The 20,347-nt window shown below is 29.6% G+C and overlaps 2 protein-coding genes across 6 annotated transcripts in view; one reads left to right on the top strand and one right to left on the bottom strand.

The window, feature by feature from the left end:
* Positions 1–6,741: 6,741 nt before the first annotated feature.
* On the top strand, positions 6,742–11,339 carry LOC149885343 (uncharacterized). Of its 3 annotated transcripts, none has more exons than XM_090096018.1 (2): positions 6,742–6,831; positions 10,221–11,339. In XM_090096018.1, the coding sequence occupies exon 2, from the start codon at positions 10,272–10,274 to the stop codon at positions 11,076–11,078; it is 807 nt and encodes a 268-aa protein (XP_089952144.1). In that variant the 5' UTR covers positions 6,742–6,831; positions 10,221–10,271; the 3' UTR covers positions 11,079–11,339. The 3 variants fall into 3 exon arrangements, with proteins under 3 accessions (XP_089952144.1, XP_089952143.1, XP_089952142.1); XM_090096017.1 differs by lacking the exon at positions 6,742–6,831 and adding an exon at positions 7,785–7,894; XM_090096016.1 differs by lacking the exon at positions 6,742–6,831 and adding an exon at positions 7,931–8,241.
* An 835-nt stretch (positions 11,340–12,174) lies between these two features.
* LOC149885342 (uncharacterized) overlaps positions 12,175–20,347 on the bottom strand; it is a 47,959-nt gene continuing 39,786 nt past the window's right edge. Inside the window, exons 4-6 of one of the 3 annotated variants that reach the window (XM_090096021.1) lie at positions 19,808–19,942; positions 12,735–12,902; positions 12,175–12,625 (exon numbers count right to left, since the gene is read on the bottom strand). In XM_090096021.1, the coding sequence (XP_089952147.1) occupies positions 12,600–12,625; positions 12,735–12,902; positions 19,808–19,942 (329 nt within the window). In that variant the 3' untranslated portion in view covers positions 12,175–12,599. The remainder of the gene's footprint in view (positions 12,626–12,734; positions 12,903–19,807; positions 19,943–20,347) is intronic. The other 2 variants (XM_090096019.1, XM_090096020.1) reach the window with 2 other exon arrangements.

Below are 20,347 nucleotides of genomic sequence, written 5' to 3'. Positions count from 1 at the left end.
TAATCAAGCTTACAAATATAACCCACAACTGATCATATATTTCTTGCAACACTAATCGATTTTGAAACTTATAATGTAAAAATGTTTTGTTACAAAATACATTATGTACTTTTAAGAAAGGGGAGTCTCTTTAAGGAATATCCGTACTTTCAAAGAATCAAAATTATATTTCCTGCATTTCCTTAAGTATGGTTCGGTAAAATTGATTGTTTTTAATAATTAACCGTGGTCAAGGAAAAAAGAATGCGGTGAACCGATATAGCGGTCTTAAGGCGGCAACTTGTTTATCACATCGATAGACAACTTTTGGCTTAGTTTAATTGTGTTTATAAAGTAACTTTTGACGCTTAACTCAGATATAGTCAGTATTTTTCTATCATTCGCAATTTTTTTGTATTAACATTTTTCAAGTATGGCAGTTGTGTTATTTATAGTTCATACATTTCAGCGCAGAGGAATTTTCTAAAACCATTAAGCTGATAAATCAGTATTTTTATGTACGTACACTGGGTTTGTTCCAATTTTTTATTAGAATGTTAGTGTACCTGTTGTACTGTTTTAATGACATAACGTCTTTTATGTGTGTGGAGATTTGAAGTTAAAGGAACAACGTCGAAGTTTACTACGAGTAGATAAAAAATGCAACGATTTTTATTTTGGACATAAGGTAGGGGATTATAGTAAAAACTGAGCCCCTCGCACCAGCTATTCAACCTGATTGAAACGACTAGCAGAACTGAGTAAGTATAATTAGCAAATGGCCTTTAACATACCGATGATGTGACATGGACCAAGGGACCATTTGTCAGTTTTTGTTTTTGTATTAAAAAAAATGAAAGGATTAATAAGCAAATTGAAGCATAAAGTGCAGCAACCAAACTTATTTTCAGCTAAAAACGCCTGCGCCTTATGGAGATAACTTAATTGTACCGCAACCTCTTCATATAACTTAAGATTATGAATCCAAACATAGGAAGAACTAAATAACCTTATTAGACATTTGCTGTTGTCAAAGAAATAAAATCCCAGCTTTAAGGATCTAAAATATTGGGATCTTTTGCATAACAACACGAGAAAACAAAAATACTTATTGTTGAAAGATAAATAGAAATTTTCTACAAGTTAAACATAGAGAGAAAATGATGAATGCTAAATATTGGGTAACTTGAACAGTGCTTGGATTCTCACATGTCATGTATTTCTCTCAAAGTCCATCAATTTTTCATAACGTAGTGAGTGAAAAATACTGTTAGAATAACTGTACTCCAAAAAGTTAAATTTTTGTTCCTCAGCATTACCATTTTACTGCTTACACAGCTTTAAACAAATGTCAAGAAATAATAAAGAAAAAAAAAAGTACAGCAAAAACATTATAAAAACTAAAAAAAAAAAAAAATTCTGCATCTACGAAACCCCTTAAAAAATACTCTTGGTCCCAATTCCTAAATGCTTCATATTACACCTGTAGACCATTCAATTCGACCAATAAATGATAACTTTATAAAGAATAAAATACGATTTGCAATATTAAAGATTTTATGTGCATACAAACGTTCAGTCGAAATTTAACTTTTGCGAATTTCGGTATACGCGCAGCTGGTAAATCAGTTAGTAAAGAAAGGCTTAAAGTGCTAAATTTCCTTTTCTAAAACAAAGTTATACGAATTATCACAGAGCCAAGTTGTGAGTAGCGCCGCATACTAGTCACTTTAGAAAAGTTGTAAAACTCACACAAAAAAAATCAGTTCCAATTGTTGTGTTGTTATTTGTGCTAATTGAGATGATTGCACATTTTTGTATAAAGGTTCGGATATTTTTAACTTGCATTTGTCAATTGCATCCTCGTTTTATGAAAGAAACCACTTTTTTCAAACCCAGTTATTGCATGCAATCTTGTAAAACAATTATCATTTTCATACAATTTTTTTAAGTTGTAGCGCAAAGTTCTCTTTATCTAAATTTTTGTATTTTGTAGACTGATAATAATCCATTATAAGTGTTTTCCATACTTTCTTTACGTCACAGTAAACACCAACATCTAACGGTCACAATATGTGCGATGAATGAGTTGGTAGACAAATCAATCTTATGCTACTTTCTTTACACAATTCGATAACTCACAATGTAACATGTGACGTGCGACCATGTAGTAAAAGAATATGTTCACCACCAATTTATTTAATTTTAGGAATAATTACTTTCTCCAGCCATTGAACAATTTTTTTTTTCCCATCCTACCAGATGGTGAAGTCGTATAAACAGCTCCAACTGGGCCACCTTTGCACCAACGATCATACAATCTATTTTGCGAACTATACACGATAAACGGCGATAAAGATTTACCAGCAACATTGCAGCAATTATTAACAGTGTAATTTATTTTGTCGTTGTTTCCTGTAACACGTGATGGTCTTTTAGGTCCTTTTTTTACAAACGATTGCCTTGATCACCACAACAACCAGTTTCATAACAATTCCACAAATGTGCAGATTTTGATACAGCAATACTGAGTTCATCAAATTGTTTTTTACAATTATTAAAATATTGATCAATTATTACAATAGTGAAAAAGACACGGCTCAAGTTGATGATGATGTGTTATCAGCTTTACGTAAGCTTATTTCATTTTTCCAATGTTTTGTGAAACCATACCACCAGTCTTTAATTGAAATTTCATTCTGAATTAATTGCTGTTGATTTGTTTAGATTAAATAATTTTTTGACCAATTGCAATATGTCAGTTTCACTCATACCATAACCCCAATCACATAATTGTTTTAAAGATTGCACGAATAAAAACTCAGTTTGTTTACTGAGTACGGTAGTACACCGCTTACCATGAAAACCAGTATCACCATTTGATTGTCTATCAGATTGTCTATCTTGATTTTGGTTTCGAAAACGTGAATACTGCCTTTCTGAGCAACTATTTACCTTCAGAAATAGCTTTCAATGCATTTGCGACATCATCTTCTGTATGTTTTTTGGTATTTTGTATTTTTGGCATTATTAAAATTGTTTATATATGTATTCTTTTTTTTTTATTAACAGTCAAGTATGATTTTTTTATAATAAAATATTTATTTATAGACTTATGAGAAAAATTAATTCTATTTTTTTAGTTTTTATCACATACTTTTCTTTTCCATTACTCAGAAGAGCCGACGTGAAAAACCTCAACATTTTAATTACTAAGTCTTAGTTACAATTCATTTATATAAATATTTAAACCGATAGTGCAATGTGTTCTTACTAATATGATACAGAAACAAATTATCTATCGAATGGTGTTTTTTTTTTATTGTAAAATGTTTTGATTTTCATTGTGTAAATTTTGATTATTAGTAAGTGTCTGGTCATACACTAGGGTTATACACGAGGGTCATACACTAGGGTTATACACGAGGGTCATACACGATGGTCATAGACGATAGACGGTATAACTTGATTTTACTCTAGAATATTTTTACCCCAAAAATCACAAGAATCATGAAGGGATGCTGGGAGGAACTTGTGGTGAGCGTAACAAGCTCATATTATTGGTCAATTATTATTTAAGGCATATATATATATATATATATATATATATATATATATATATATATATATATATATATATATATATATATATGAATCAATCGCAATTACTTAATTTAAATCTTAATCGTGGCTTAAGAGGTGAACTCCATGGCAACAATTGTAAAAATCTCTTAAAGCATTTTAACTATGCTTGAGTCTTACAATAATCTTGAAATAAGTGTGATCCCTAAAGTTTATGCAATGACTGACCAAGCCTGCTAATCTTATAAGTGAAAGGAATAGCGGCGTAGAAATTATTCTAAGCAGACGTCTGAGGTAATTGATAATGATTTCAGTGACTAGCAGAAAGGTAGTCGGGAAACAAAGGGGAAATTCAGCATCCAGATTATTCCAAGTCGCTTCTTAAATGTATTGTTGCATAATTCAAAATACAAATAAATGAAACTTTTACAGCTTTTTTTTCTCGCAATAGTATGATGAGTCATGTTCTCTTTGAAAACAAAGCAAAAAAGTTTATAAAGTTAATGAAAAAGTATTTTTATTTTAGGGATAGGAAATTGATATTGAGTTTTTTAAAAGTAATTTTACCATTAGAAATAATTTTATGTAAAACGGAACTGTTATATTTTAAGTCATTTTTACATTTTCCGAAGAAAAATAACATAAATAATTTCCTAAAACTCTCGATGAAAACTTTCAAACTTTCAGGAAATATTTGCCGCTGCGTAGAGAAGAAAATTGCTTCACACAATTTTGTGGCTTTTTTTCTTAATGCTAATTCAGATGAGTCGTAGTTATCAAGTCAACACAAAAAAGTATAAACTTCCTGTCTTATCATGCAGTTGATTTTTCAACTTTCGAAAAGTATCAAAACTGAATAAACTTAACAAGTAGAATATTGATTTTTTATCTTGAGCTTAGCAAAGAGAGCAAATGATCTGTTAATGAGCTGTTCTAAGATTCATGCTGAAAGTTTATCCTTTTGGTAAGATTGTTAACTTTCTACTAGTTCCAAATTCAACATACTTCCATATTCCTATTCTCTTTTTCAAGTAATCTCGTACCGTTGTATTTTGTTTTCAAACCTTTAAAAACACTAAGTTTGCTTCTTTCTAAAAGAAATAAAAATAACGGACATGGGTCTGGGAAACAATAAAGTAGCATTATTAATAATAGTTTTATTTAAATGGAAGTCACCTATAATGAGTAGATTTTTAGGAAAAAACTAGTTTTTCATTTAAATTGCATAATTTTATAATAAAATTTTTTACCGGCGATATTACAGGTTTTATCCTTAAATATTTCGCTTCCGGTTAAAATATTTACCGAAAGCTTTCGTTTAAATTATTTACCGTATCCGAACAAAACGTTAATAAACGGAAATAACGAACGCGGAAAAGCAACACTATATATTTATTTGAATTACAGAGCGGGCTGTCTTAAACGCAACATCTTAACATCATAATATGTAAAAATAGCCGGATGCAAAGTACACTTGGTCCACAACTATAAAGAAAAAAAATCATTACTTTATTTTGTGTTTCTAAAATTTTGATAGAGTTGACAAACTTAGAAGAAACATTAAAGTGTAAATTTACACTCTATCTATTGTATCAAAACTAAGTACGAGTATAAAAATAACATATTTTTTCAAGAAGAATTTTTTTTTTAAAAAAAATGTTTCTCTTTTTTAAAAAAAATGTTTCTCTTTTTTAAAAAAAATGTTTCTCTTTTTTAAAAAAAATGTTTCTCTTTTTTAAAAAAAATATTTCTTTTTTTTTTTTAAAAAAAAAGCGATATGATTTCTACATACTTGAACTATACTCTCCCTCCAATACATAAAAAAGATATTGTAAAAACGTTTTTGAAAAGTCTTGAGATAAGCAGTGAAATATATTAGGTGAATTCAAGACAATAGACGGAATTTCCCTAGCTTAACCTAGAAAATAATCTTTGAAAAAACGAATTAGAAAAATGCTTTATATATATATATTTTTTATAATAGCGTACTGGAAAAAGCTCTAATATTCCTAAAATTATTCTTAAAGGATATTGATGGCCACTCACTAATGACTCACCGACGTTTTCCGAGCTCTGATTGATTCTCAGGGTTGTAAACATCTGGTATCAGGAGCTTTTAAAATGTTCTTAAGCTTAAACTGAGAATAGAAAAAATGTTGAGTCAACAACATTAAAACCATTCAAAACGTTTTTTCGCTTTACCAAATTAGACCATAGAGATACTTCATTTTTAACTTCTGAAAAATGAAAGAATTTAACCCCAGAAGGTTTCTTTCTTCACAATTAATGCTATAACTCCCATTTAAGCATTTATAAGCAGCACATTACATTACAGAAGATTTTATACTATACGTACGTCATATTTTATGCATAGATTTTTGACAATATTGACACATCAGGAAATTTAAAAGCGTCATTTTCTAATATGAAAGATCGGTTTTTCTTCTTATAAAACTATCTATGAAACTTTCTCTAAATATTAGAGAAAGCATTGTAAATATCATAAGAACCTCCTTAGTATAGCACTCCTTACCTAGACTAAGCTTTAGAGTTTAGAAATTTCAGAGAAATCTCAATGATTAATAATACAAGTCGGTCAAATAGTGAACTTCAATTTAGAAATAAAACATTTACAAAAAGAAACTTTTAGAATAAATTATCTTTTAATATATTCTCTTCTTTGACAAAATGTTAAAATATTACGCAGGATTTCCAAATAAAAAAGTTTTGATGCAGTTTATTTATTTCTTGACCACAGCGAAAAAAGGGAAAATATTGCTATACAGAAAGCAAGCATGCACAAGAAAGTAAAAGGGAAAATAAAAAATCATAAGATGTATGTACATCTCATAATTTTTTATTTGTGTGTATGTACGAAGAAATAAGTTATAGAGGTTTAGAATAATAGAGTGACTTTAAGAACAATTTTTTAGACCTAAGGATAAAATCTGCCTTTAGGATGTTCTGGAGAGTAACTCGTTTTAAAAATATTTAGTTGGTCACCAATGATTGGTCAACAATTTAGAGATGGTGAATATATTTTAGTAGGACATGCGCCTTTTTAGCTGTCACCGCTTTTATCTCGTTTTCTGACAACTGGAGAGTTAAGAAAATATTTAAAAATAGAAGTTGTTGGTATAGTAAAACAAAAAAATTTGTCTGTTGGTTACAGTCAACACACATCAATGACGAACGACAAAGAGCTTGTCGAAATTCGCAGGAGAAGTTCGAAGAAAAAAAGAAGTCGACGTTAATATATTTGAGAGCGTGGTAAAAAATTTTTGTTGCTATGAAAAAAATGAATATGTAAATACTAATAAGATTAAAAACAAGAACAGACTTTGTTGTTTATATTACCTTTTTTTTCGTTTAACTGTTTTCCCCGTTACTGTAATACTTAAACTTAGGTGTCAGCAACTGTGGTTTCAGAAACTTAGGTTTAGAAACTGTAAGGCTGAAATTTCGAATAAGCGCCTTAGATGGATGTGGTTGGCGCATGTTTGTGGATTGATGGTTAATTTAATGTTAAATGATTAAATACTCATGATTCTGAGACTTAAGCTCATATATTTCTACCAGATCGACAATCTACAGATAGATTATCTATCTGGTAGAAAAATATGGATAGTTACTGGTAGAAAAAGATTAATTCTCACCAACTATTTTTTATTAAGAAAAATTTTTTTTTATGAGAACACATATCAACATATATTTATTTTAGGTTTAAAAAGAAAAATTTACAAAAGTTTGAATTTCAAAAATTACAAAAAAGTTACTTCTTAAACCGAAAATCACTGACGTTTGAATAATTTTACAAAGTCATCAACAAGCTAGGGATCATGAAGGCTGACCGTTGATTAAAGTGTAAACCTCCACAATTTCTTTTTACAAAAATTTCATTTAAGTTTTATATAAGCTGGAGCTAATACAAAATTTTAATGAAATTGATTTTTAGTAAACTCAGAAGATAACGTGGTAACGTTATATTTTGTAAAAAAAAAAAAAAAATAAGAAAGTATAAATAAAATACCAATTTTAAAAGTTCCTAGAATAAATTATTTTAACTTAATTACAAAACTACTATTTTATTTAGCTTAATGGTGATCACTGGGAAAAACCTGACGTAATTTTTTTTTTATAAAACCAAAGTTTAAAAAATCCCAGGGAAAGTCCTAATTTTAAGTTTCGAAGTTTCGATGTTAAAAAATCACAGAGAAAAAAACCTCTTTCAGAATGCTCTGATTAAAGAGTAAAAATAAAGTTTCAAGTATTAAAAAACTTTCGTATTTGCGCTTCATTGTTATGTTAGAAAATGATGTATTAGAATAACAGGGTAGTTTATGATTTTTACAGTTATTTTATAAACTTTTACTAATTTAAAAAAAAAAGGAAAATAGGAATGAGTTGAGAGTATTACAGACACACACGCAAACACACACACAGACATATATATAATTGTTATTAATGATTCGGTTTTTATTGGCGAATTGCTCTCCATAAATCCTTTTTTTTTTACATATTTTTTCGGCAGAGCAGAATGGTTTTCTTTCTTTTTTCGTTCGTATATCCTTCAGATTTTACATGGCGCTCAATGAAGGACAACCAAAGGATAATTAATTAAAAGAATGAGGAAAGAAGTTTTACAAGAGTCAAGAAAGGTTTGAGTTGTTGAACATAGAAGTAAGTTGAACAGTTTAAGTAATTAGAGTTTAATTTTGATGATTAAGTTCATAGTGATAAGATTGGAATGATTTTAATAGAACTAATAGGATTTTAGTAGAATAAGCAACTGATTGTTAAGGTTTTCATTGTGGCACATATTCAAATTATTTTGAGATATCGTGTATATTTATTTAAAAATAATAGCCGCATTAGAAATAAAAATTGCAAGAAGAAGAGCATTAGAAAGGAAAGTAGCAAGAAAAAGAGCGTTCCCAGCTAACACAAAACGTTCAAGAAACGTTCGTAGAACGTTAGAAACGGTCGGGCACGTTCTAAGAACGTTCTAAGAACGTTTCTAACGTTCTTCGAACGTTCTCGAACGTTTTGTGTTAGCTGGGTTAATAGTAAGTCTTAGAAGTTTGTTATATATAGTTTGTTATGTATATATTTTTTTCTACCAGAAAGACAATCTACTAGTAATGAGCTTAAGTCTCAGAATCATGAGTGTTTAATCATTTGTTATCTAAGAAGTTTGTTATAAATCCCCGAAGTTGTTCACCAAAGAACAAAAACCTGTGTATCTTGTTGTGGTGGTAATCTTGAATTAACTTCTGACACGAAGATATCTGCTTTCCTTCGCGCACTCAAACATTGTATTGCCCTCCGAGGCATACTTAATTGTATTATTAGCAATAATTTTAAAACATTTAAACATATCAACATTTAGAAGTTTTGTTTGAATAAAAAGATCAATAAAAAATTCATCCTGACTACCTCCTCTTGGTGGAGAGGGTATGAAAGATTAGAAGTATTAGTTGAGATTCCATCTCAAAAGATCATTTTATGTGATATTTAATCTGTGATAGACCTTTTAGTTAAGTGACTTAGTTAGATATCACAGAACGTAACATCTACCGAAGTCACTTAATGATTATCGTAAGCATTTCAATAAAGTTTACCTGAATGAACTTAAACAATGTGTACATAACAAGTTAAACGATAAAAAAAAAAAGATATTAAAGGTAAATGACATCATGTTAATTAACTTTAAGGATTAGAGACCAAGAAGTTAATTGAAAATGGTAAGAGTTGTGGAGGCTATTGAAATAAATGACAAAGCAATTCGCGGAGCAAAATTAAGGGTTACTTCGAATAAACGAATATCCAAGATATAATTTCAACCTGCCCAAAAATTAATTTCCCTGAAGATTGGCGTTGAATCAGACAGCTTAGATAAAGATGGTAATACCAAAAATGATGCCTGTGCTGTTGAAACCGAGATTGAGCGGAATGGTGAGGTTCTTTGGTCAAACAATAAGTATCTAACTCTAGAAGCGGCCATGAGGAAATGTAGCTTAGACAAGAGACAGATTTTGTTGACAAGTGAACAAGAGGAAAAATTGACATTTATATTTGCTATTAATGATCAATTTTTATTGGCACGCCCTTATCCAAATCCCTTTATTCCTTTAGATTCTGTTGTCAGAGCAGCGCAGTTTTTTTGAACGTATAACAAATGAAGTCTTACCAAAGTAACCGGAGTGTTCAGATCTCGAGATTTTCTTTATATACCTCAATTTGTATATGCACAAATTACCAGTATTATATATGTATATACATGTATGTTTGTATGCATATACACACATACAAACACACACATACATATATGTTGGTATATGTACATAGATGTATATATATAACATTCATTTATATACATATATACACACATATACATACATATTGGATATATACATAGGTATTACATAAATATATATACATATATACAAATGTTTCTATTTATCTATACATTATAGATATAGATATATATACAAATATACAAGTATACATATGCATCAATTATATATATACCTAAATGCACATTTTTCTTTTGGAGTTATCACTGTAACTCAACATTTACTTTTCTCCTGGAGTGATTAGTGTAACTCAGCATTTAAAAACAAAATTCAAATAATTCTATTGATAATTTTAACATTTAGATTTACATAATCTCGTCGTTCCAAAGGATAAAATAGTCTAGCACATTCACAATGGATAAACCCACCTGTGAAATGTTCATCACTGATAATATTAGAGAATATCACTCGAAACGTGGCGAAGGCAGCCAATCAATTCATCCTATTGTTTCAATCAAGGGTTTTACTAAACGAGAATTGATTGCTGCAGATGCAATAAAAATTAGACATCAAAAGTCACGTGGTGTCGAGTTTACTATAGACAACTTGAAATGGTCAAAAACTACAGGTCCCGTAAAAGACCTAAAATTAACGTTGGCAATTTCTATTTACAACAAACACGCGGCATTTTATTCACTCATAGGAGACGATTTCTATGAGTCAGAAACAAAGTTCGGATGGTGTGACTACGAAATACTAAAACCATTCAACTATGTTAGATATCATCTTGCTTTTCGTGACGATAATGGAGAAGAATATTCAATCTATAAGGAATGTGGAATGCGATCAAAAGGAACGTATAAATTTTTTGTGCTTGGGCACTATATTGTTTCACCTATCTTTTTATCAGTTGCCGCAATTATTGCCTGTCCAAAAGTCTATAAGTTGTTAGACGATGATTGTCTAGAGTATGCGAAGGCCACGTATCGCATCTTCACGCATTTAACAAACACCGAAATGAACTCTGAGGAAGAGACCGAGTTCAAATCGTTGACGATAACAAATTTTTGGGAAGTATTTCCGCGATCAGTTCCCGGAGTGAAACATGCTGTCCTGGCGTACTATCAGCAAATTAACTACAATTACTTAATTGATAAGATTGTAACTGCCGTGGTCATGTTAGTAATTTTATATATTGCTCGTATGTTTGGAATGCGGTGAAAGCATTTTGCTTTAAACCAATGACAGTGGTTGGAAAGATAATGTATTATATCAGCAACAATTTTAGTTTATATTGACAAGTGTTTTATATTATCTAATTCAATATATCGCAAAAATAATAAGCTGAATTTAGAAGATTATTGTAATGTCGTGCTTAATAAAATAAATTACAATCAACTCAAACAAAAAATATTAAATATATGGTAATGTATAATAATGTATTATTTAATTATGCAATATTACATGAAATTATGTTCTAAACTTGTTATGTAATGCAAAAGCGGCTGTAATAGATAAGTATAATAACGTCATAATATCGTCAGCTACAGCTCATAAAGACATTTTTTTAGAAATAGAAAAAGGGATTTTAAGAAGCAACGCTACCGTGTAATGAATGTTAATCAAGCATAACTAATCGCTATTTATGTTGTAAAATGCTAATTGCTATTATCTTGTCTTAGTTTTTATTATTTGTTACGATTCGTAGGCCGAAAGTGCAAAATAAGTTAACACTATTTCTCCCACCACCACCAAATCGAGCTGCTTTAAAGGCCTAATACTATTGCCGAAACCACAAACGAGACCACGACCGATGCAAAGCGTTATTCTCATACCGAGAACGAAACAAACTACTCAGATAAATAAAATTAAAAAAATTAAATTGGACAATTTAAATCTGATTACTTTAAAAGATTTTGAATGGAATTAGAAGAGGGTACTCATCGAGGAATCTAAGAGGGTTCTGGTAAGCAAGCTGAAGAAGTTGCTAATACCTTTCTGGAAATTTGGGATGGGTGTTTAATTGTTGTATCACAAACCTTAAAACTTGTAAAACGTTAAGCTAACAAGGAGCAGTTATACAAATAACGAAGATTTTTGATGATTTACGTAAGAGATGACAACTAATTATGCACCAAAGTATACAATACATTAGCATTAATCTATAGATCAAAACGTAATTTTATAACTTTTAATGCCGCAGTGTCGCAAAGAATTAGAAAATAACTTTTTTGCAAATTAATACACAAGTAGAAATCACATAAAACAGATTTTTTCACAAAGGGTTGTAAAAAAGCGTTCCAATTTTTTATTTTTACTTTAATTTTTTTACAACAATATTTTTCGAAAGAATTATATTTTTAAAAGTATTATTTTTAAAATAGTTTTTAAAAACTTTTCTCGATTTGCATTTCATCGATAAATGGGAGTTCTATGAAATTAGTTTACAAATAATACTTTACTAAATATTCTGTAAAGTAGCCTTATATTATATTCCTTAAATTAGCCTTCTTTCTTTTTATTTTAAATAAGATTCCTCTTTATTTCAAATAATTTTTAACAATGACTTATAATTTTTTAACTTTAATTTTTTTTATATCAAAATAACACTTCACCACTTGGTTTTGGATGCGTAAACTTTTATTTTTCTCATTGGTGATCGTATTTTCCTCATTTCCTCTTCTTTCGAGTTTGAAGCTATGAGTTGAGAATTGAGATTGAAGCTAAGAAAGTGATGGTTTTTCAGTTCTGCTTTGCAAGGAGCGCTTCTGTATTTGAAACAGGTTTATTACTTCATATCATACCAATATCCAATTACGATTTCATAAACTAATGTATTAATCCTTTCATTAAATGTAAAAGTATTTCAAAACTTACCGCTATGTATCTTCGAATGGGATTTGAGAAGACGCTTTTGGCAGAATGCAGAGCTACAAACATTACATAAAAAAGGTTTTTCACCTGTGTGTTTTCGCATATGAACTTTAAGATTACTTTTCAATGTGTAAGCTCTATGACACCATTTGCATTTATGTTCTTTAATACCTTCATTGGAAAAAAAAAAAAGAAAAAAAAGAAAAACAAGTGTTAGAAAAAATCCGAGTTATGCAACAAGAAAATAAAATTTAACAACTTTTTAAATAGAAAATCACAGATAAAGATGAAATATTTTTCTTGCTTAAACTTTCATCTAGCTAAATTTTTCTTAACAGTATTAAGAACACTTTTTGACTTTTATTTTAACTCACGCAAAAAAATAAGATTCTGTATTTAGGAGACGAAGATATATGAACTTCTTACATATAAAAAAGAAACAAGAAAGTGGCAAGCAAGATCTAAAGAACACAAAGAAAAGGCATCTGTAGCTAAACGAAAGATTCAGACTTTATGAACAAAATGAGACTTGTTGTTGATTTCCCTAAAAGTGGTGGTTCTGGAACAATATGTTAAATATAAATAAACCCTTTAGTTTAAAAACGGTTTTGGTTCATTAAATAGTAGTTATAAGAAGCTGATATCATCCTTATTTTCGCATGAAATTAAATCAAGGAGATTTACGATTGCTTCCATTAGCTAAGAAGTATGCTTTAGAAAAAAGGGCGCAATACAAACTACTGATAAAGAAAGGAACAACGATCTTATTCGAAGTTATTGTAGTTTTTAATAATGGTAACATTAACGAAAAAACATTTACAAAAAATCTACTATGAAAATTTTTTATATAATGAATTTAACTTTATTAGTAAAAAGTAAACAATCCCAGCAGACAAAAGATGTCTTTTAGACCATCTAAGGTTACTCTAATTTGCATCTCTCATAAATGCGTATATTTTAGACGTATATTAGACAACAAAAATAGTCTATTTTCAGGGATTCTATTTATGTCCCATTTTAGATACATATTAGAAGTATAAAATAGATTAATACATAGACATCTTTTTTTTGGTTAACTATAGATGTATTTAAAATGTCTTTTATAGATCAGTTTTAACTGAAAGTTTAACCAAAACCACCATTCTAAATTACAAAACCACCATTGTAAATAACTGCTATTAAAGAAACGTGCATCTAGAATGGCGGGAACTCGTTTCTAGAAAGGAACAAAGCTTTACTCGTTGCTAAATTTATACTAACCTATGAACGATTTGATTAAGGTGCATTATTTTAGATGCATAAAAGATGTGCAATATGCGTCTTTTTTATTTATTTTTTATCGTATAAAATGCATCTAAAAGACGTCTGAAAGATTCATTCACAAAGTGAATTCAGATTTCTTTTAGACCAGTTTTCAGATGCATATTTTAGATGCATTTTAGATATCTTTTTGTCTGCTAGGATAATCTTTACTTTAACACAATAGCTGACGATAAAAAAAAAAGTTATTTTTATTTCACTTTGTTAAGCAATAGAAATATAACTAACGGATTGATGGATGGTTACATTTAAAATGCTACTTTTGCAATTTAAATTACATAAAATTTACTATAGGAAAGTGAGATTACGAAAGATTTTTCAGGAGGGGAGTATGTTCACATTTTTAAAATTCTAACTGAGAATGTTTGGCAATATAGCAATTATGAATATCTACACCTCCCATACTTCAATTGTACAGCTTTATTACTGCAGGCTGCTGGACCTGAAAATTCTCTGACTTGGCTTATTCAAATCTGCTAATTGTATTGCTTGGATCAATTCCACTTAAGGTTGACAGTATATTCTTAGCTCTGGTATTAAAATAAAGAACAGATACTACTATCTTCATTATTGCTTCACTCCCGAGTAAAAACTCCAGAAAGACAATTTGGTATAACTGTTTCAGTATAGTGAATGCCCTTTTTCTGCAAATCTTCCAAAAGAGGAAAAGTTGTGACGAAATTGTCAGCATATTATTTGTAGTTAAGAGACAGCTCATTAGGCTCATTCTGTATCAAAGTTAAGCTGAGCAGCACTACTACATCAGGACTACAATCAAGAGAACTCGTACTTTTCTTATCCTTCTTGCTTTGGCATACTTCAAAGTCACAGAGTATACCAGCTGATATGGTTCTAAATCAAAATTTTATTTCCGAAGAGTGGGGTTTTTCCATCACAAACTATTTAAGCTTGCTAAACCTTCCTATGAACAGGATCATCATCTCATCAATACTTTTCTTGAGGCGTAATTGTTAATACTTGTATTTTCTTGAGGCGTAACTGTTAATACTTGTTTTCTTGAGGCGTAACTGTTAAACAGTTATCTCTAAATAATACCAGCCATGGTCTTATTTTCAAAACTTTTCAATTTTTTCTTCATTGGAAACCAGATGAAACGAAATGTAGATATGAAAGCAGCCCTTAAATCTACTTTGACTCTTCACTCCAGCAATAGGCTCATAGTGAATTTCTATTTCCCAATAACACCTAACACCAAGCATCTTGGCAAGACCCATTATAAAAACGATTTGCTCTATTTGTTTTTTATTTGTATTGATACTTTTCGCAGATTTTTCTGCACCTTATTTATTCGTATCTTTTACTACCAGTTCCAGCACATCATGGGTTAGAAAATTCTTGAAATAAAGTTTTGGGGATTGAACTTCATAGTTTTCAGGAAGCTCTAAGCTTTTACCCCTGAAAACTGAGCCTAGTGGATTAAACTGGACTATTGTTCACTCATACACTCTTTTTCTTACTCTTATCAGAGACAGCAGATGTATTTGTCACAGGTTCTTTGTTGCGTTCTTCATAAGGCTCATGATCCTCTTTATCTGTAAAATCATTATCCCAATTACTTTTGTGTGCCGGATATTTTAGAAGTAATTGATATGTAATCAATTACTTCTAAAATATCCGGCACATGTTTTGCATTACCTTTCTTTTGGGGTGGAACTGACATTCTTCTGAGAGTAAATAAGTAATTAATAAACTGTAAAAAAGCATATTACAGATCATTAGTAAACTTAAATAATTATGTAGATTAAAAGACTTAATGAATCATGTAAATGTCATTTTATGAGCATTCAACTATTTCATTCTGTGCTTTTTTATGATAGCAGTAATAATATTTGACACAAATGTTAATCTACATATTATTTTTCCCTTAAACTCACTTTTAAAGTTGTTGGGTCACCCATGACCTGACAGCTTTAAATGTGTTATAAATACATAATAAATATCATATATATTATACAAAGTCATAAAATACATCATTTAGATATATTAATACTTAATATTATGCCTAACCTTGTATTAACAAGTTATCATATAGGTCAAATCTTTTGAGATTCGATAATTCAATCATGCATGAGGGTGGATATATGTAAACTAGGATTTTACTCAGTAATTATAAAATTCAGTGTAACTGTTAATTCCCCTGAGTCCCACTGGTGGAACACTGGACTTTAAGACTTAAATAAAAAAATTTAAACATAAAAAAGACTTTTCTTAAATTTTATTTTTTTGTAATGGAACACGGATGACCCGGTGGACCTCAGAAGGTTCGGGTAAATCTGATACTTTTTATGCTAATAGATGCTTGACATCATGATAGTTGATGAACAAAGGCTTTATAATTTTTATAAGGCTCCAATAGAACTTTAAAATCTATAAAAATTTTATAGGATTTATAAGGAACTTTTAAAATCCAATTAAAAATTAGTCTTAGTCTGTGATTAATTTATTAATTACGACATAAAGATAAAGATTTGCTGTAGCAGATTAGAGAGAAGAATTCCTCTCAAAAGAGCACTGACAAAAAAAGTGGTCACTGATTTCAAAGCTTCTCGCTTTGCAACTAAAATTAAATAATTTGCTACTTTAATTGCAACATTTGAATAAAAAAGAAAAAAAAGAAAATCAAAGAAAACCTCATTAAACTGTCTAATATCAGAAAACGCTATTTGTTTTAGCACTCTACGGCACTCTCTGCTTTTTAAATCTTTTATCCAAAGAATATTAGTTCATCAAGTTTATGATAAATGTGAACTACATTGACAGGTTGAAACAACAAATAAACAGCCTACAAATATATTCATAGAAAACCACATAGTTTAAAATGGTTTATTAAGTAATGCTGTGAATTGTAGTATATAATTAATAAAATAAAGTAAGAAATTTTGAATACTCCTTTCCGATAGAATGATAAAACCAAAATGTTCGTTTAACTGATTTCCAGGATATTTTATTTGTCTTTATCGTTTGACTGGTTTCCATGATACTTTAGTATCAAAACGTAAACTTGATTCATTCCCATAAATGTATGATTGACCTTTTAAAACTAATGGAAATAAACTCAATTTTAAATGGAGAATGTCATGCCAGGCAGCAGCATTAAAAAAGCTTTCAACATTATTACGAAAATCATTACCAACAAAAATATTGGAGTTAGCATCTTTAATCTAAAAATACCTAAAACTATTTAGTGATGAAATGATGTCTGAGCATATAGTGGTAATTTAATATGGGTTTTTTCTAAAATAAAAATAGCACTTATCACCATCAAAATTAAATTTAAAATCTTTGAAAATCATAGTTTATTTGCTTTATATTGTTCTGTTACTTGATCTAATTATGAAGTCTCTTAGATTTTTTTAGCTCGTCTGATCCTTATCATGATCATGATTTGTATGATTCAAGATGTGGAGTTACAATGATTATAAATCAAAACAAAGGGGAGAAAAAGGACTTAAATATTTAAAAGCTTATCCAGCGAAACTGTTACAAGAATTAAAACTTTCGGTAGAAGATAAACCGAGAACCTTTTACCAAGCAGTTGGTTTTAGTTTAATTAGAGAACTTCTTTTAAGCCAAGCTGATACACACACAAGCAGATTGAATTTCTAGAATGAATAGTTCAGTCAACGTTGATGATGACGCTCGTGTGCGAGAGAATATGTTTATTGTTTCCTTGGCTTATGTGTCTGTATATTATTCCAGCATAGCCCATCATTTTTATTGTTTATGCATTCCCTAGTGTTACTAGCCGCATTCCACAATGTCCTAGAAACGAATATGCTACTTGATGCTTCTTTCCATTGAATCTGTTTTAGTCAATAGCCAAATATCATATATAGAAGCCAGTTCATAAATTGCTGCTAAGAAAGCCTGCAAAGTGCGTTTGGATGTTAAGGCTTTTATGTTTGTACGATTTGTTTTTTAAAAAAAAAATCAATTACATTGGAATTTTACTTTTCGATAAAGATAAAGAAACAAAATAGGCTTCAAAATATTTGTTTGCTATTTATTTGTTAAAGACTCGGAGCAAGGGAGAACAACTATTAAATTTTTGGACTTGGGCATTACCAAAGTTCTCTGCGGGCCTGGACGCACATTTAAATAAATCAAAAAATAATAGCCAAAACTGTGACTTAGAGGTAGAAGTCGAAGCCAGGCTACTAAACAATCTTTTTCTTTCAAACGCGGAAACGGACCATGTCAGAAAGATTCAAAGTGAAACAGACACTTGGGAAAAAATTAAATGTAGCCACTTCGCGTAAACTTTGTTTAACAGCTCAAGAGAGTTTTTTAAAACTATATTTCTTCTGATCCAAGAAAAGCAATGAATTCTTTTTTACTAAAATCTGCTGGGTAAAGCATCTCATGATTCTTGGGTTTTATACGTAGCTCTTTTTCTATTATAGATTTCGGTAAAAACTAAAAGGAAAACTTGGTCCATTCCTCATCAATTATTTTACACCTTGCTTCGATTGGACCGATAAGATTTTGCGCGAACACATTACATTCAAAGCTACTTTTTCACTTCCTCTTCTCAGCAAAAATGGTTTAATCAAATTTCTATTTATTTAAAACTTCCGTTGCCTTAAAAAGTAAACTTCCTTCATAAGCGAATTCAAGAAGTTCGGTAACTGGTTTAACAAAAAATTTCGTTTTGAGTTTTTATTAAGTATTTAGCATACTGTCTTTAGAAGATGTATAAAATGAAATAAAAAAAACGGGATTTGGGGAATGCATGTTTACTCGCTTGTTGAGCAGACTAAAGCAATTACTCTTGGTGATGAATGTATGTAATAGAATTCAACTTGTTATAATTTTGTTTTTTTTTCGTCACTTATCGTCACGATAGTGTTATATCAAAAAAGGTCTACAGATGAATGGAATTTTATTAATATTCAAAAACTTGGCGATGAAAAAAGATTAAGAAACCCATAATGAAGATCTGGACACTTTTACATGTTTGTACTGTGAAGAGCATGGTGATTTTCTTTATGGATTGAGGTTTTTTTGATTAGATTTTAAATTGAGGTTTTTTTTGTTTGTTGTTTTATTACTTTTATTACTCTTAGTATTTTTTTTTTATTACTTTTTATTGCACCGGACAGTTTGTTCACATTCCTTATCGTACTAACTACAATCAATTGATGATTTCTACTTTTTAGGTTTTTTAAGATCAATATTTCTTGTATGAAAAGTTGTGTAATTTAAATATCTAAATTACATTTAATTCAGTTCCAGTCCTTTAATAAGGAATGAGCATAAAAATGTGCAATTTTATTTAAATCTGAAAATTAGTGCTTTTTAGGTCAGGTAGCATTACATAAGCCTGTTCAACTTCTTTTTCAAAAAAAAACTTTTTTCAAGCTTATGATTGTTTTAAAAACTAAACCTTGCAAATACACAAATCTTTTCAATTTCTAAAACTAAAAACTAAACATTGTAAATACACAAATCTTTTCAATTTATAAAATTAAAAACTAAACCTTGTAAATACACACATATTTTCAATTTAAAAAATTAAAAAAAAAAAAATCATATTTTGGCTTAACTTCATTTACTACGCAAATTTAAATGAATTCAATTGCCACTTTAAATTAACGAAAAACTCTGTCAATGTTTACATTAACGAAAAACTCTCAATTAGATATTATTTTTGGAAATGCGATAAAATACTCTTTCCTTAAATATCAAAATTTGTAAAAGTTTTACAAAGAACTGCAAAAGTTACTAAAAATTACCTTTATGTATATAATTTTTGTGAACTTTAAGCTGAAAATTGCTCCCAAACGATCTTCCACATTCATTGCAGGGAAAAGGCTTGATTCCAGAATGAGTTGTAATGTGACGCGTTAAATGCCATTTTTGAACAAAACCTGACGATTAATTTAAAATGATTAGTTTTTAAAACGAATAAAAGCTCTGGAATTAAAAAACTCAAACTCTTTCCACTACAGCCAAATAATTTTTTTTTTAAATAGGAGTGTAATAAGTTTAAAACAAAAAAGAATAAAAAAAAAAAGTTCTCTCCCCAAAAATTTTTTATAGTGAAACTAAAACTTGGGCCGAACGCTGCGCTGGCGCAGTTCAGGGTTTGGTACATCATAGTAGATTATGGTAATAGAATTTTGAAGAAAGTTAAATCTAATTGTTTAAAGCTAAAACAAATTTATCAATGGTACATTTTGAAAAAATGGTTTAAGTTTCTTACGGCAATAACATTTCGAAAAAATATTTTTATACAAGCGATTTTCTTCTCTTCTCACAGAGGCTCCCAAATA

The sequence above is a fragment of the Hydra viridissima genome, unplaced genomic scaffold (genome assembly GCF_058129835.1).
Source record: "Hydra viridissima isolate aposymbiotic clone 2 unplaced genomic scaffold, HvirCarnegie_v1 scaffold_8, whole genome shotgun sequence".
In the NCBI taxonomy this organism is placed as follows: domain Eukaryota; kingdom Metazoa; phylum Cnidaria; class Hydrozoa; order Anthoathecata; family Hydridae; genus Hydra; species Hydra viridissima.
The sequence above is the reverse complement of the archived record's forward strand: the minus strand, read 5'-3'. Positions and strand labels throughout refer to the sequence as shown.

Excerpts from the sequence above, each read along its gene's own strand:
- LOC149885343 (XM_090096018.1), top strand. The coding sequence starts at position 10,272 with ATGGATAAACCCACCTGTGAAATGTTCATCACTGATAATATTAGAGAA.